This window comes from Camelus dromedarius, chromosome 10, assembly GCF_036321535.1.
Source record: "Camelus dromedarius isolate mCamDro1 chromosome 10, mCamDro1.pat, whole genome shotgun sequence".
In the NCBI taxonomy this organism is placed as follows: Eukaryota; Metazoa; Chordata; class Mammalia; order Artiodactyla; family Camelidae; genus Camelus; species Camelus dromedarius.
The window spans coordinates 75,769,891-75,785,538 of NC_087445.1; the positions used below are offsets into that span (position 1 = coordinate 75,769,891).

General features: G+C 51.9%; 1 protein-coding gene across 1 annotated transcript; it reads left to right on the forward strand.

Moving 5' to 3' along the window:
• The first annotated feature begins 7,198 nt into the window (after positions 1-7,198).
• LOC116152564 (uncharacterized) lies at positions 7,199-15,326 on the forward strand. The gene is made up of 8 exons (XM_064490894.1): positions 7,199-7,369; positions 8,047-8,180; positions 8,899-8,972; positions 9,143-9,256; positions 9,745-9,840; positions 10,711-10,895; positions 11,404-11,477; positions 15,272-15,326. Exons 1-8 carry the CDS (start codon positions 7,199-7,201, stop codon positions 15,324-15,326), a joined length of 903 nt encoding a protein of 300 aa, XP_064346964.1.
• The last annotated feature ends 322 nt before the right edge of the window (positions 15,327-15,648 follow it).

Consider the following 15,648-nt stretch of genomic DNA (forward strand, 5'->3'; position numbering starts at 1 on the left):
GTCTCTCCCAGGGGTGGGGCAGAGCAAAGCTGTCCTGCTCCACCCCGACTGCGAAAACCACCGGCTCTTCTGCACAGAGAACACTGTCGCCCCGAAGTGCCAGCTCCTGGATCCAACACCGATGTTCCTGAGGTCACCCCGAGTGAGAAGGGTGCTGAGGACCCCTGTCCAGTCCCTGGGCTCCTGGAGAACAGGTGTTCAGCGTCCTGTTGGCCCGTCCTGTTGGCCGAGTTTTCCTCCGGTAGCGCGCTAAGTCCACTGACATGGGCCAGAAACTGGGAGGCGGGAGCTGGAAAGGGGGCCCGGAGGGTGGTGGCCCGGGCAAGGCTAGGCTTAATGTTACTGGCTTGGTTGAAGGCTTAATACTAAGTAAAGCTTTGGTTGAATGGTGGTGTTTAATAACAGGGCCACTAAAACTCTAACGTATTTAACCAAATGCAAGCTCGAAGAAGAGGTTGCATCAGGTCAGGCAGAGGCGTCCCCAGTCCTCTTCTGAGGGATTTCGTATGAGCTTCTGTAGACATACTTCTGATCAGCACATCAGCCACGCTGGGCGAGACCCGGACAGCCCGGACCGGGGGGCTTCCCCCTGTGAGCACGCACACCCTCCTGGCGCTGCCCTGGAGGGAGAGGAGGGGGCTGGGCAGAGGCGGGTGGGCAGGGAACCTGGAGGGCAAGCGGCTGGGCCCTGCAGACCACCCTGGGAAGCGGGGCTGCACCAAGCGCTGTGGATCCTGGCATGTCAGTCGATCTGAGCTCTCAGGGGCCCCAGGGACTGAGCCCGCCCCAACTGCCAGGACCTGAAGGTGGACGGAGAGGTCGCAGAGAAATTCGCCAGAGCCCGTGAGCTCAGCACCAGCTTCAACCCGACCCAGCTGGAAGGAGATGGACGACCCAGGCCCTCCCCTGTGTGCCCCGGTCGCAAAGACACAGTCCTGGGCTGTCTTCCTCCTATGGTGACCCAATTCTCCCCAGGCCTCCCCGGAGTGGTGGGGGCACAGAGCCACCGAGGTGGGTCCCCGGTCCCCACACCCCTGCCAAGCCCCCCTGGGCCTGGGCTCCACATCCTGACTCTCCCCTCACAGGCCCTCCCGCCCTCCCTCCAGAGCAGAGCCATGGCCAGGTGCGCCCCTGCTGTTCTTACCCTCCCGAGGTACGGGCATGGGGTGGGGGTCTCGGTGGGGCCTCAGCTCCCCCAGTCAGGTCCTGTCCCCCACCCCCAGCACTCACCACGGGGATGGCTGGAAGCTGGGGAGGAGGCAAGTGTCCTTCTCCCAAGGAGGAGCCATCCTGCACCCCCAGCCAGGGAGGGGCTGGCGAGGGTCCAGCAGGTTCCCCTGGAATCACAGGGGAGCCCCGTGTCCATTTCAGGGCCTGGGAGCCTTGGCCCCTCTGGGGACAGACATGTCACCCCCACCTCCACCATCAGTGGAATCAGGAGGGACTGGGTCCAAGGTCACTCCTGCTGGGACCTGGGATCTCCTGCTCTGGGCTGTTCCTCCTCCAGCAGTAAAGACATAAACCAGCGAGCACTCCTGCCTGAGTCTTTCCTGGCCTGTGCACATGGATGGAGCCACGGGGCAGCTTCAGAGGGCGACGGCAGGGGCCGGGACCCAGGGTGTCTGCGTCATGGGCCTCGTGACACCTGGGCATCAGCACACGTCATCCGGGTCTTTTAAACTTTCGGGAACCAGGTAGCAGTGCTGCAGAGGCACCTGCCAGTTAATGTCGCGAGTCCAGCCAACACCGAAACTCCACAAAAACAGGAAATGAAAAATTACTCTCACTTAATGTAATAAATACCTAATAAATAAATAAAAACTTAAATAAGTTACTTGCAGATCAAATTCTGCCTCTTTTACAAACGCAGCCCCCTAACCCTGAAGGCCATGTTTCAGGAACACAAGGGTAATTGCTGGGAGGAAGACGGTTGATACCAAACTTCATCTGCCAAAAATGCATTCATCTTTTCCACGCTAAAATGAAAGGGAGACATTCCCCCTGGATAGAGGAACTGGACAAAGAGGCCAGAGGTTAAAGGAAACTTGTTCTGCACACACTTCTGAGCAGCACAGATGGAAAAGGGGTATCTAGCAACAGAAATAGGGATTTTCAGTATTACTGCATTTTGTTATTTAGGGCCAACCACTCTTTTTTAGGGGGGCAGGTAATAGGTTTATTTATTTACTTATTTGAGGCACTGGGGATTGAACCCAGGACCTCATGCATGCTAGGCAAGCACTCTACCACTGAGCTGTACCCTCCCTGCTGAAACAGGGATTTTTAAATAATAAGAACAATTTACATATAACATAATATACGCTCATATTTATATATGTATAATTATATATGTTAAAGATTTTAAAATATAGATGAAATGGATCCATTAAAAAATATATCATATATCAATACAGGCTAAAAAAGAGAACTTGGAAAGAACAGTAACTCTAGCAGATGATGAGGAGTTCCCGATCTTCTCAGTCAATGGGTGGGAACCACCAAACCAGCATCAGGCACATCCTGGCTCACACAGTGTGTCCCAGGCACACAGACGGATGGGGATTCCGGGCTGTCCTCCGACAAAGCTCCTCGAGGACGATGCAGGAGGAGGAGCAGAACCATCACCTTTTGGAATAAAGACACAAATACCCAAATAATTTATTAACAAGTTGAATCCAACAAAGTATTCAATATATTGTGACTAAAACCAGAAGGATCAAAGAAGTGTCCCCATTAGAAAATATATAATTAAGGTTAATGGAGAAACGCCCATCTAAGCACCTTTAATTGATGGAAATATATACACATATTTCAAAAACATCCTGTCCCACTCATGAGGCAAATCCTTTACACACCAGGAGGGTCATTCCTCACAAACTGGCTTTGCTGCCTTAATGAATAACCCGAAAAATCTCAGTGACTTAAAACATCAAAGACTTGTTTCTTGTTTATGTGAAAGCTCTTTTGCAGGTTGGCAGCGGTGTCTGCACCTCGTGATCACTCAAGGATCCAGGTGATCGAGTAGCCACCACTCACGAGGTTGCTGGTCACCATCCAGAGGGGAAATGTGGACATCCAGAGGGCCACACAATCCATCCAGTGCTCTATCCCAGAAGGCACACATACCACCTCCCTTCTCAACCTGTCGGCCAGAAGTTGTCACTCAACAGGAAGGGAGCCAGAAAGTACAATCCTGCCTAGGAACAGCAGGGAATATCCTTAAACTCATAATTAAAAAAAAAAAATTTTTAACCAGCTAACACCATACTTAACGATAAGAGACTAAACACTTTCCATGAAGACTGAGATGAAGGCAAGATTGTCCTCTCCCATCATACTGAAGGTCTTAGCGCAGTAAGACAACAAACAGAGACAAAAGGCATAAGCGTTGGAAAGGAAACCTCTAGCATGACTCACGAAGCAAAAAAGAGAGAAGACACAAATGAGTCATATCAGGAATGAAAGAGGGGCTATCACTACAGACCCTGCAGACATCAAAAAGATAATAAGGGAATTCTGTGGGCAACTCGGTATAATAAATTTGATGACATGGATAAAATGGTCCAATTATTTTAAAGAATACAAACTAGCAGGACTCATCCAACGTGAGCTAGATAATTTGAATAGCCCTAAAACTATTAAGAAAACTGAATCCCTAATTTTAGGACTCCCCCAACGCCATGTCCAGGTCTAGGTTATTTCATAGGAGAATTACACCAAATGTGTAAAGAATTAGCATGAGTTCTACAAACTCTCTTGCAGAAAATAGATTAGGAAACACTTCCTAATTCATTTTGTGAAACTAATATTACCAAAATATTATTGGTAATTTGGTATGCCAAATATTGGTATATTGGTAAAGTGGATACCAAAACCACACAGATTTTTTTTTAAGGAAACTCCAGACTAATGTTTCTCATCAATATAGACTCAACAATCCTTAATACAATATTAGCAAATAGATTTTAGCAATATATAAAAAGAATTATACACCATACCCAAGTAGGATTTATGCCAGGGATGCAAGAAAAAGGATTCAACAAAATTCAACACTCATTCATGATTAAAAAAAAAAAAAAAACTCAGAAAAACAAGAATAGAGGGAGCTTTTTCAACTTGATAAGTTCATCTACAAAAAACTTATATTAACATTGCACTTAGTGGGGGGTGATTAACACTTTCATCAGCGACGAACAATGAATGATCAAGAATGTGGGAAGAATGTTCCTCTCACCCTTCTCACTCATCCTTGTGTGGCAAGTTCTAGCCAGAGCAATAAGGCAAGAAAAGGTAATGAAAGGCATACAGATCTGAAAGGAAGAAATAAAAGCACCTCTATTTGCAGATGACATGACTGTCTATGGAGAAAACCTCACAGAATCTAAAACAAACAAACAAACAAACAAAAAATATGAAAACAAAACCCCAAACCTCCTAGAACTAATGACTGAGTTCACCAAGGTGGCCAGATACAGGAAAAACATACAAAAATCAGTGGCATCTTTACATACTAGCAATGAACATGTGGACCCCAAAATTAAAAATACAATACCATTTATAACCACTCCAAAAAAAGTGGAATACTTAGGTGTAAATCTCATGAAACTTGTATAGGATCTGAAGACTGAAAACCACACAGTGCTTGCCAATAAAAGAAATCAAGGAAGATCTAAATAAATGGAGAGTTCATGGACTAGAAGACTAAACAAAGCAAGGATGTCAGTTCTCCTCAAAGTGACATGCAGGTTTAACGCCATTCCTATCCAAATCCCAGCAAGGTTTTTTGTAGACATAGATAAGATTATTCTAAGATTTATATGAGAGGGCAAAGGATCTTGACTACAGAAGAGCAAAAATTAAAAGAATAAGATGGGAGGAGTCAGTCTATCACATTGCAAATCTTATTATACAGCTACAGTAATGAAGACGCTGTGGAATTTGCTGAGGCATGAACCACCGATCAGTAGAACAGAGCAGAGGACCCAGAAAGGGATGTGCACGAATGCGCCCAGCTGACGTGCAGTCGTCCAGACCGGGCATCCTAAAAAGCATGCTAAAGCCTCCCTAGTTTGTACACAAGATGAGGCTCATTCACTCCTGGCATCTTCCCAAGCTCAGCCTCCCTCCGTGCCCGGGTGAGGCTCCCCGCAAACAGCAGCCATGACCAGAGAACACCCCTCCCACTCCAGAATGCCTGTCCCCTTGACTCTTGCTACCACAGACAGCCCTGCAGCAGCACCTTTCATGGCTCACTATCTTAAAAAAAAAAAAAATTGAGGTCTCTTTTGTGCTTTGAATGCTGTAACTTCTGAACACCCTGAGCAAGGCGCTGGGCCTCACTTGCAAGTCACCAGTAATGCCCAAATGGACGGGCCTCCAGAGTTTCCACAACCTCGTCACTCTCCCAGTCACTCCTGTCAAAGAGAAAGAGATGGGTGACTTCGTAAAGCAACCGGACACCCGCAGGACACTGTGATGCTGTTGAACCTAAAGGGGAAACAGGAATGCTGCTGTGCAGACACACCCCTCGCACCTCTCCAGGGTTTTCTCACTTTGAGTCTGGAAGAATTTAACTCTTGCCCCTCCAGAAGGAGCCGCTGCGCCCCCGCACACCTCCAAACCCACAGAAACATCAGTGGGAGGTTTCACCCGAGGGGCTCAACCATCCTGCCTTAACCTGCCTGCGTTGTAACCCAGGAACCTGCACATGTGGGAGGGCTCAGAGCCCTCCAGCTTTACAGGTGAGCCTTGTTAGCGCGTGATATGGGCGGTCTCGGTCTCCAGTCGCAGGGACAAGCCAGCCCGCGTTAACTAGGGCTTTCTGAGTCAGCCTCTGACACGTTAGCCTCTTGACCGTCCTGGGTCTGCCGAGGCCAGGCAAGCACGGGGACCGCCAGCTGTGAGAGATGCAGGTGGAGTCCGGCTCAGAATCACACAGCAGTGCCGGGGCCCCGGCCATCCTGCTCACCACCCCGGCCCTCTCCCAGGGCCCACCCCCAAGACACAGTGGCTGGACCCCTCCCAGGACTGGGGAAGGCCCAGAAGTGGGGAGGGGGCCATCATTTGAGGTCATCTAAGGTCCCAGAACACACCCTGGCTGCCGGCAGGGACACTCCCTTGGCAAGGGGCTCTAATGACCTCTCTGCAGCCTGGCTGCCAGGTTTGGTCTCCCTCTGTCCGTGGGTGGTGGTTGATCCCAGAAAGTGAAGGCCAAGGGTGCCTCACTGCTGGACACAAGTGGATGTGATGATGGAAAAGCCAGCAAGCCTGCCTGGCAGACAAGGCTGACAGTCCCAGGGGCTCCCAGGGCAAGAGAGGCGGTGACACCAGGAAAGGGCTCCCTCAGGGTGGACGCCATGCAGGCCCAGAGCTCACAGGACACACTGGTGTCACTGGCTTGTGTGATCTGGGAGCCAGATGAGGGAGGGGAGGGAAGGGAGGAGGAGGAAGGCGGGGGGCTGGGGGCGCAAGGGCATAGTCGCACCTGGGTGAAAGCCCCGTTCCTCCCACTTTCCGGATCCAGCTGCCTCCGTCTGGAGCTCCTCTGTGTCCTTCAGAGAGGCTGCTCTGTAAGCCTGGTGTTTGCTGTTTCCGCAGAGTTCTTTAAATTTTCAGCTTGTGGATGTTTTTCAATTGTTCTTTGAAAAGGATTTAAATCTTGGATACTTCCTTCCATTAAAGAGGTCAGCAGAGCACATCCGAGGCTGAGCTGCACCCCACGGGCCAGCACACACAGAGTGCAGCCTCTGAGCCTCTGAATTCAGGAAGGGGCTGTGGGGGGGGGGGCAGGCGAGAGATGCTGGCTGTAATTGGGGACAAGTGGGAGCCAGTGAGCTGACCACATCCCAGGACCTCCATGCCAACCTCGGCCCCAGGACAGCGGGAGGGGAAGACAAGGAGGGTGTCGTGGCCTTTCTGGCTCTGTAGGATGGATGGACAGACAACCCTGGGTGGAGGGCGGGCCAGGAAGGGCAGCTGAGCCCCGAGGAATGAGCAGACCCGCCTCCCAGGGCTCCCAGGACAGAGCTATGTGGTCAAACTGCCCTGACAGCCTCAGCCCAGGCCAAGCATCCTTCACTCCTCTGTACGCAAGGCGGGTAACATAGAGGCCTTCACACCCACGGAGATGATTCCAGAATTTTCCAAGAGTCTGGCTAGGACATCTGGGTTGGCCCAGGTAGCAAGTCAGTGCTGGAGGATGGGGACAGAGAAGGGGCACCAGCTGCCTGGCCTCTCCTCCCTCTGGGGCCCTGCAGTCAAGGTCCTGGAGAGTGGGCCCCTGCTGCTGCTGATCCTCAGCCTGGGCCTGGCCAGAGCCCAGGAGACTCTGGAAGATGTGCCAGTGCAACCAGGCTTTGACGCCCAGAAGGTAACCATGCGGCTCAGGTCCCAGACTCAGCCTTGGGATGGGGATGTGGGACAAGTGTCACACGGAGGAGGCACTTCGGGGCAGGCGGGCAGGAAGCGGGCAGGACACTAAGGGAGAGGGATGGACGAGGGGCGTCTGTCCGCCCAGCTAGAGGCAGGGTCTCTGCATTCCTGCACCACCAGGGAAAGTAGATGCAGCGCTCTGCTGCTGGGGATGGGCCCGGAGGCCTGGCCGAGCACTGGCAGCGTCACTGCTGGGACGACAGGAGGGTGTCCTGAGGGTGATGAGGGGCTCAGAGTCGAGGGGCTCCTTCCCCTGCTTGACCTTGCCTGCCCATCAACCATCACTGTGCTGGGCGGGGGGCAGCGAGGGCAGTCCCAGGGCGTCCTTCATCCTCCCTGGACTCAGCCGGGGCACATGGACCCCACAGTGGACAGCGTTTGGACCAGATATGGGAGGAGCTGAAGGAAGTGGGGGAGAGGCTGCAAGGAAGTGGACCACGTGTCCCCAGCCCAGAGCCCGCGGGCACTCGCCAGTACCCCCAGGGCCTGTGATCGTCCCTGGCAGTGCTCGGCACCAATGCTGGGGGCCGAGAGCAAAGACCCTCCGGGGGGGGGGGGCTCCAGGTGCCACTCGGCCAAGGACCCTCACCCGCCCTTGCGCCCGCACCCCTGCAGGTGGAGTGGCGCTGGCTGACCGTCCAGCTAGCCGCCAGCCACTCACCCCTGGCCGCCCCAGATGACCCCCTGAGGCTCGCACTCCACTCCATTTGGAGCCGGGGCGAGGACGTGGAGCTTGTCTTGTTCTGGACGTAAGCGTGTTCCCCGCAGCCCCTCGGGGTCCTCCCAAGGGACAGCACGGCAGTCAGACCTGGGGAGGACCCACGGCAGCGCTGGGGCTCGAGCCCCTGCCTAGGCGGTCTCAGGCTCAGCTTCAGGGCCTCCGAAGCCTCAAAGTGGGGGTGGGTGGGACAGACAGCTCTGTTCCCCCCAACTGCTCATGCCCGCCCCAGAGGCTAGGGGACCCTGGCAGGGCTGTGCTCCCAGCACTGGCTGGTGGTCGGGAGGGTCTGCAGGGGGCCACACGCTGACCTTGTGAACTCGAGGACGCACCCATGGTGTGGACAGCAGTTACGGCCACAGACAACCCCTACCTGGAGACCTGAAGCCGCCAGCCAAAGCCAGCCTGGGTCCAACCGCCCTGGGAGGCTTCCCTCCATCCCAGAAACAAGGAGGCCGCCAGTTCCTCACTCCTGCCCTCTGGCCCCTTCAGCCCCATCCCGGCACCTCATGGGTGGGCCCCCTCCATGCCCCGAGGAATGAGCAGACCCGCCTCCCAGGGCTCCCAGAGCTGAGAATCTGACCCTCCAAAGCCCAGGGGGCCAAGAGCCTTGGGAGATGGAGGGACCTCAGCTGGGGGTGTCCCCAACGCACCCCCTGCAGCAGACCTGAGCCCGCACCAGGCCAGGGGCCAAGAGACAGGGAGGGTTAGGAGGGTGACCACCAGTAATCCCCTTTCTCTTTTCCCAGAGGAGAAGGCGTGTGCCAAGGACTAAATGTCACCGTCCATCCAACGGGGCTCCTCGGCCAGTACCAAAGCGCCTGTGAGCAGCCCAGCCCCCTGGGAAAGATGGGGGGGCGGGGGGCCCTTGTGCCCTAGACTGGTCATGGGTGTGTGGGTGACATCCTCTTGGTGGTGACACGCTCTCCGCGGGGTGGGATGGAGCCGGGACCAGAGGGGAGGATGGCTGGTCACCGGCCTCGGTCCCCGCAGTCAAGGGAGGCGGCACCATTCTCCTGCACTTCGTCAGCACTGACTATAGCCACCTCATCCTCTACGTCCGCTTCCAGGACGACGGCGAGGTCACCAGCCTGTGGGCACTGCTGGGTAGGTGCTGGCTCCCCGGTGCTGGCTCCCCGGTGCTAGCCAGGCAGCACCTGGGCCCAGCAGTGGGGGATGTGGGGCCAACATCTTCCACACCCGCTGTCCTGAGGAGGGCAGAACCCATGCAGCCATGAATGTGGATGTCACTGAGCCACATGGGGCTTAGAAAGTGGAAGTGCCACGGTGAGAAGGCGGGGCCCCGAGGACAGAGTGGAGGGTGGGCTGTGCAGGGTAAGCAGCCGTTGTCCTGAAGACTGGCTGGGGCTCCCCTGGGGTCCTCACCTGAGGGAACATGCCTGACGTTCCCTTTCAAGGAGGGCTGTGTCTGCGGTGCCGAGAGCGGACGCAGCAGGCGAGGGGACAGGGCGCAGCCACTGTAGCTACGGCTGAAGAGCCGCGGGTCCCAGGCCCGGCAGGGAGCTGGGAGGGGGGGCCTCATCCAAGAAAAGCCCTGGGTTCCTGGCCCCTCACTGCAGCCGCTTGGATTTCAGCCAGAAGAATGCTGGAGGATCCCCAGTGGCTGGGACAGTATCTTGCGTACGTCTCCAAGTTCCATCTACAGGAAGGCCCGGTCTTCAACCTCGATGGTGAGCACCACCGTCCAGCCATTTCCCCTGTACCCAGGAGAGGGGGCTGGGGAGGAGGTGGGAAGCCCCCACTAGCAATAACCACCCAAGACCAGAGTAACCAGAAACACGGCCAGCCTGTACTGGGCACCCAGTACAGACAGGCCAGTGACAGGCACTTCACCTGCCAGATCTCATGAAGCCCCTATAACGAGGTGGTGTGGGCACAACTGTCATCTCCATCCTGTGGATGTGGACACCCAGAGAGATTCAGAAACACAGCTGAGGTCACACAGCCGGGAGGAGGTGCTGTGAGGCACCGGCCTCTCCCTGTACCCCTTCCCTGTGTATCATTCAGTCAATCAACAAACACAAAGGCCAGGCCCTGTTCTGGGAGTTTGGATGCACGTAGAACAAGAGAGACATTCTTCAGCCCTTGTGTGGGTTACCCAGGGACACTGCAGTTGGTCACTAATTCATTAGAGACAAGGCTGTAGGGAAAAGAGGCCCCTAGAGCTGGGGAGTGCAGCCAGGGAGGCTGCCTGGAGGAGGAAGCATGTGAGGCATGTGGCAGGAGCAGAGGTCGGGGGAGGGAGAGCCAAGGAGCGGGTAGGGCTGTGGGGTCTTGCAGGTCATTGTGGGTGGGAGGAGGCAGGTGCGGGCTGCTGTTGGCGGTGCTTGACAGATCCCAGAGCTGGGGGTGGTTGTGTGCGGTGTGTTTGATTAGTCGGTTGTCTTGAGCTGAATGAACGAAGGCCTTAGAATCTGACCTTGGTCTCTCCCCTCCACAGACCAGTGTCCCCCACCTGAAGCCTCGGTTGGAGCCACCCCCTGAGTTTTCCTGCCCCGCTGGCACGCCTCCCTCCCTCCCCCGCACCCTGGCTCACCCAGGATTCTTCCAAACCCCTCCGCCCCCTGGAGGCCCCTCCAGCCTAGAGCCCGGCCCCTCCATCGCTGTGGGTTACCAGGTCCCACCAACCAAAAACCAAGGGCCGCAGTCTCCCAGCCTGGCCCGCGGGCTTGAGGACATGCTGGGTGTTGGAAGTGGGCAGATGGCCTCTCAAGCTCCCACCATGGTGAGCACAGTGTTGCAGGCTGGCAGATGGAGCCACCTGCCAGGTCCTTCAGGGACAGGGACCTTGCGAGGGCCGGGCTGGCACTGACCTGCCTACACCTGGGAACTGCTCTGGGCTCCGTGAGCCAACATAGCACATCCCTGCCCAGGTCAGAGGGGCACTGAATGACCACAGTGCCAGCCCATGCTCCCCAGACGAGCCAGGTAAACAAACACAGGCCCATATACCTGCGCAGTTGGTGAGCTGACACAGGTCTCCACCCTCTCCTCCGAGTCAAGGGCCCTGCCTGGTGGTGCCTGAATTGGGAGGTGCCTACTTCAGCCAGTGAACCAGGGGCCACCCACAGCAGGGCCGGCTCTTAGAAAACTGGGTCAGGGCCTCAGTACTCACCCCCTGGAAATGCCAGAGGCAGGTATGACCAGATCCAGCCCCAGAAACGCCTTCGGCAAGAACAAGGCCTCCCGAGGGGGGGGGGGCATCTTCCACCACGGCCACTGCGTGAGGCCAGCACGAAGGCAGGGACCCCATCGGCCACCTGTGCGGACTCCACCTGCGGCCCACGGGCAAGTTGGGGGTGAACAGGTGCTCAAAGCACGGAGGCCTCCCTACAAACCAGCAGCCTCCAAAGAAAAATGTAAGGGACACGTTAAAATCACATTTTAAAAAATACATCCTTGCTCTGGGACACTGAAAAAAAATGACTTAAATAAATAGATGTGTGGCATTCCTGCAAAGTCTTCAATATCACACATAGTTAACGATCTGAAGTTAACCTTTATCTATTTCAAGCAGCTTAATCAACATTCCAATGGGACAGTTTCCCCAAATTGCAAACCTGAATCTCAAATCCACAAGAAGGAATCAAAGTTTTAAAACATTTTAGAGAAAAGAAGAATGCAAACGGATCTAGCATTCCACCACAACTAAAAATCATCCATTAATCTTATTGAGTCACTTCTCTTGCTGCTTTCAAGACTGTTTCTTTGCTTATGATTTCCGATAGTTTGATTTTGGTTTATCTAGTTGTGGATCTCTTTGAATTCATCCTATCTGGAATTTGTTGAGCTCCTTGAATTGTTGAGTCTTTCTTCTGTCTGCTCAAATCTACTGCTGAACTCCTCCAGTAAATTTTTTATTTCAGACATTGCACTTTTCAACTCCAGAATTTTTATTTGATTCTTTTTTTTTTTAATGATTTCTACATCTTTATTGATACTGTCTTTGGTAAGACATTGTCCTCATACTTTGGTTTCCTTTAGTTCTTTGAAGATATTTAAAATGACTTATTTAAAGCTTTAGTAAGTTCAGCACCTGGGCTTCTTCAGGCTCAGGTGTTGGACTTACTAAATGGTTTCTATTCATGGCTTTCTTTCTTGTGTAGAGACCACACTGTCTTGTTTCTTTGCATATTTGGTAGTTTTTGATCAAAAATAAATAATTTAAATAATATAATATGGCAAGTCTGTAAATCAGATTCTCTCCAACAGAGCAGAGATTTCAATGGCCATAAATGACAAATAATACAGATTTTATAAAATTAGTTTGGAAAAGTCATTAAACAAACAAATGTAACAACAAAAAGCAAAAATAAACCCTGGGGAGGGAGAGAGAATCTGACTCCAGGCCCTTATAGAGCTAGAGAAAGGCAATCAGTCCAGGGCAAGTTAAAATGCCACAAACCTCACTTTTCTTACTGAGAGCTGTTTTTCTTGAGTAAATGCTCCCCGGAGTAGTGTAAGCCCCTGGTTAATTTCCAGCTTTCAGAAAGAGTTGATTATAACAATTTTGGCCAGTTTTCTCATTAGTTTACAGAGGAGAAAAACTTTGGAAGTGATTACTGCGTCGTATTAGTGACATACCTCAAGAGATACTTTATGCCCATGATATTGGCATCACCAAACATCAGAAAGCAAGAAGACTTTGCTTATCAGCAAACAAATCAATAAATAACATAAGTAGGTTTTGCATAAACCCATGAAGACAGTGTTTCATGAATCACAGTTCATGATTAATCTAACTCTGAGCACCTGAGGTCCATTTGGAAAACACATGTATGGAAAAGGAATCCACAGAAGATTAAGTACATATGAATGGTAGACACATTAATATGATAAAATACAATAATAATTACAGAAATGTAAATTGAATTTGGATATTTTCACTAATAGTTTTGCTGAGAATAAAAGATTTTATGACAGTTTATCCACTGTAGATAAGATAGTAACGTGGTAAATTATTAAAAGGAAATTTAGCAGCTTACATCAAAATTGTAAAAGTCTGCTGTCTTTGACCTAATGACTCTGAATGTTTCAGGAATTTAACCTGCAGATAAACTCACATGACAGTGTAAGAATATATATGTCCAAGGTTAGTCACTGGAACATTACTGGCAAGAACCCCAAACTGTAAACAATCTAAAGCCAAGAAGGGATTAGCTAAGAAGTATGGCATATAACCATAAAGCAGAATATTGCGTATCTGCCACTGAAAATGGGACCCTCTCCTGAGAGCTGAGGCCACAATCAAGAGAAGCTGTTCACGGCATTTTCAAGCTGTCTCCAAAGGGATTCTCTGTTTCACTGAATAAATCAGGAAGGTTCAAGCAAGTTGACTGGGTCAGTATTAACTCCAATTTATGGAAACCTCCCAGGATGCTCTAATTTGCCGCTTGGGAAAAAAGAAAAAAAAAAACAACTCATCACTCCAAATTGAGTTCATGTGTGCATGCATGCGTGTGTGTGTGTGTGTGTGTGTGTGTGTGCGTGTGTGTGTGTGTTTGTAAGCACACAGTTTTGTTCTTATCGGGGATTAAACCAGTCTGAGAGCTGAAGTTCCTCTCCTTGATTATCCCTGGGTGTGAAGGGAAAACCAAGTTATAACAAGTGATCTATTCATTCCACAAATATTTACCAGCCCCTCGGGGTGTGGTGGGGGCTCTTGGTGCTGTTTCCACAGCTGTGAACCAGCTCCCACCCCCCAGGCACCTGCGGCAGAGAAGCAGCCCAAATAATCCCCGTGGTGGTGCTAACGGGGGTGACCGGACCCTAAGGAGCCGATGGCTGAACGTGGCACCTTCAGCCCAAATGTGGGACCAGGGGAAGCCGCTTGGAGAGAAGACATTTCACCTGGGTCTGGAAGGGAACGGGTGGTCAGGAAAGAGGTGTGGTTGAGAGGATTAGGAAAAACAAAACTAAAGCAGGTTAGAGAATGTGTATCCAGACAGATGCAGCCCCTCCGCGATCCCCTTCTCGGCGGCAGCCCCACCCCGCTGGCTCCAGGTCCGCTGCCCCATGGAGCTCCTGGTGCAAGATCGCAGTCCCGCGTCCTGACTCTCCCTTGCTCAACACCAGACTCCTTGCACTTGCACGCACACGGTACACACAGGCTAATCCACACGGGGACGTGCACGTGTAAAGACTATTTCTGAACTGACAGGCGAAGAAGTTGACAGCGGTTGCCTCTAGGGACGCCAGTCTGCGCTTTTCTGTTCCTTCTGGTTCTGCCACCACCGGAATCTCTCGACTCCTGCCAGCTTTGCTTTCCAGGTTGTAGAATCTTCACACAGCAAAGATTCTCACCCTCAGAGATGGATCTTCTGGGGGATGGTTTGCCAGACACACACAGGACTCTTATTTAAGAAGCAACAAATAATGTTTTCAATGAAGCATGTCCCAGGTGTTGCATGGGGAATTGGAGCTGAAAATTATGCGTTATCAGAACTTCAAGGCTACCTGAGCATCCCGTATTTTTATTTGCTAAATTTGTCAACCCTCATGGTAAGTGGTTTATTCTTTAGATCAGTGGGAAAAAAGATCATTTACGTTTTGAATTTGAACAAAGACCTATTGCAATTGGAATCACAAAAATTCAAGGATTCAGATCCATTTATTTACTTTCTTTTAAACCAAATGATTACCAAGCACCTACTCTATGCCGGGTCTAATTTGACAGCTCCGGGGTACATGACAAAACCCACACCACGGATTAGTGTGCACCCCTTCTGCCGAGGAAAGCCCGTCATTACTACCCCCAAAATAGTAATTTACGCTGAGCCCTTCCCTTAAGGTAAAACAACCCCGCAGGAAGACAACCAGAGCAGTGGGGTTCATTTTTTTCTGCCTTGATCTTGCATTATTAATGCATTTTTCTTATTTCTCCTCCTTTTAAAATAAACTTTACTTTTAGAGCCATTGTACAGAAGAATTGTGAAGGTGGTCCCTGGACCCACTGGCACCCAGCTCCCCCATCATCAATGGCTTGCGTTTCTAGGGGGCATTTGTTACCATTCGTGAAGCAATGGTGACACTCTTAATGACTCAGCTCCTCGCTTCAGTCAGATTTCCTCCACTCATCCCCAACGTCCTTTTCTGTTCCAGGACCCTGTCCGGGACCCACGTGACGCACGTCTGCTTAGGCTCCTCCCAGCTGTGAGTCTCTCTGCATCATGACCTATTCCAGCGGGTGTGACCTTGAGCACCTGGCTCTGAGTTTGCACTTTCAGGCCCCCCCACGGGAAAGCTGCTCTGTCTCCTGCTCTCCACGCTGTAATCTCTGTGCAGAAATACCACGCAGCCCATGAGCTCCACCTTCTGGAGGAGAGTATCTACTTGGAATCCTTATGCAGGGCAGTTTTGTCTCTTCTTTCCCATTCATTTCCTTGTTTCTTCAGTCATTTAGTTACACCAGCGCGGACTCATGTCCACATGAGTGGACATCTGTTTTATACTTTGTGCCATCATCCAATACCACTTTA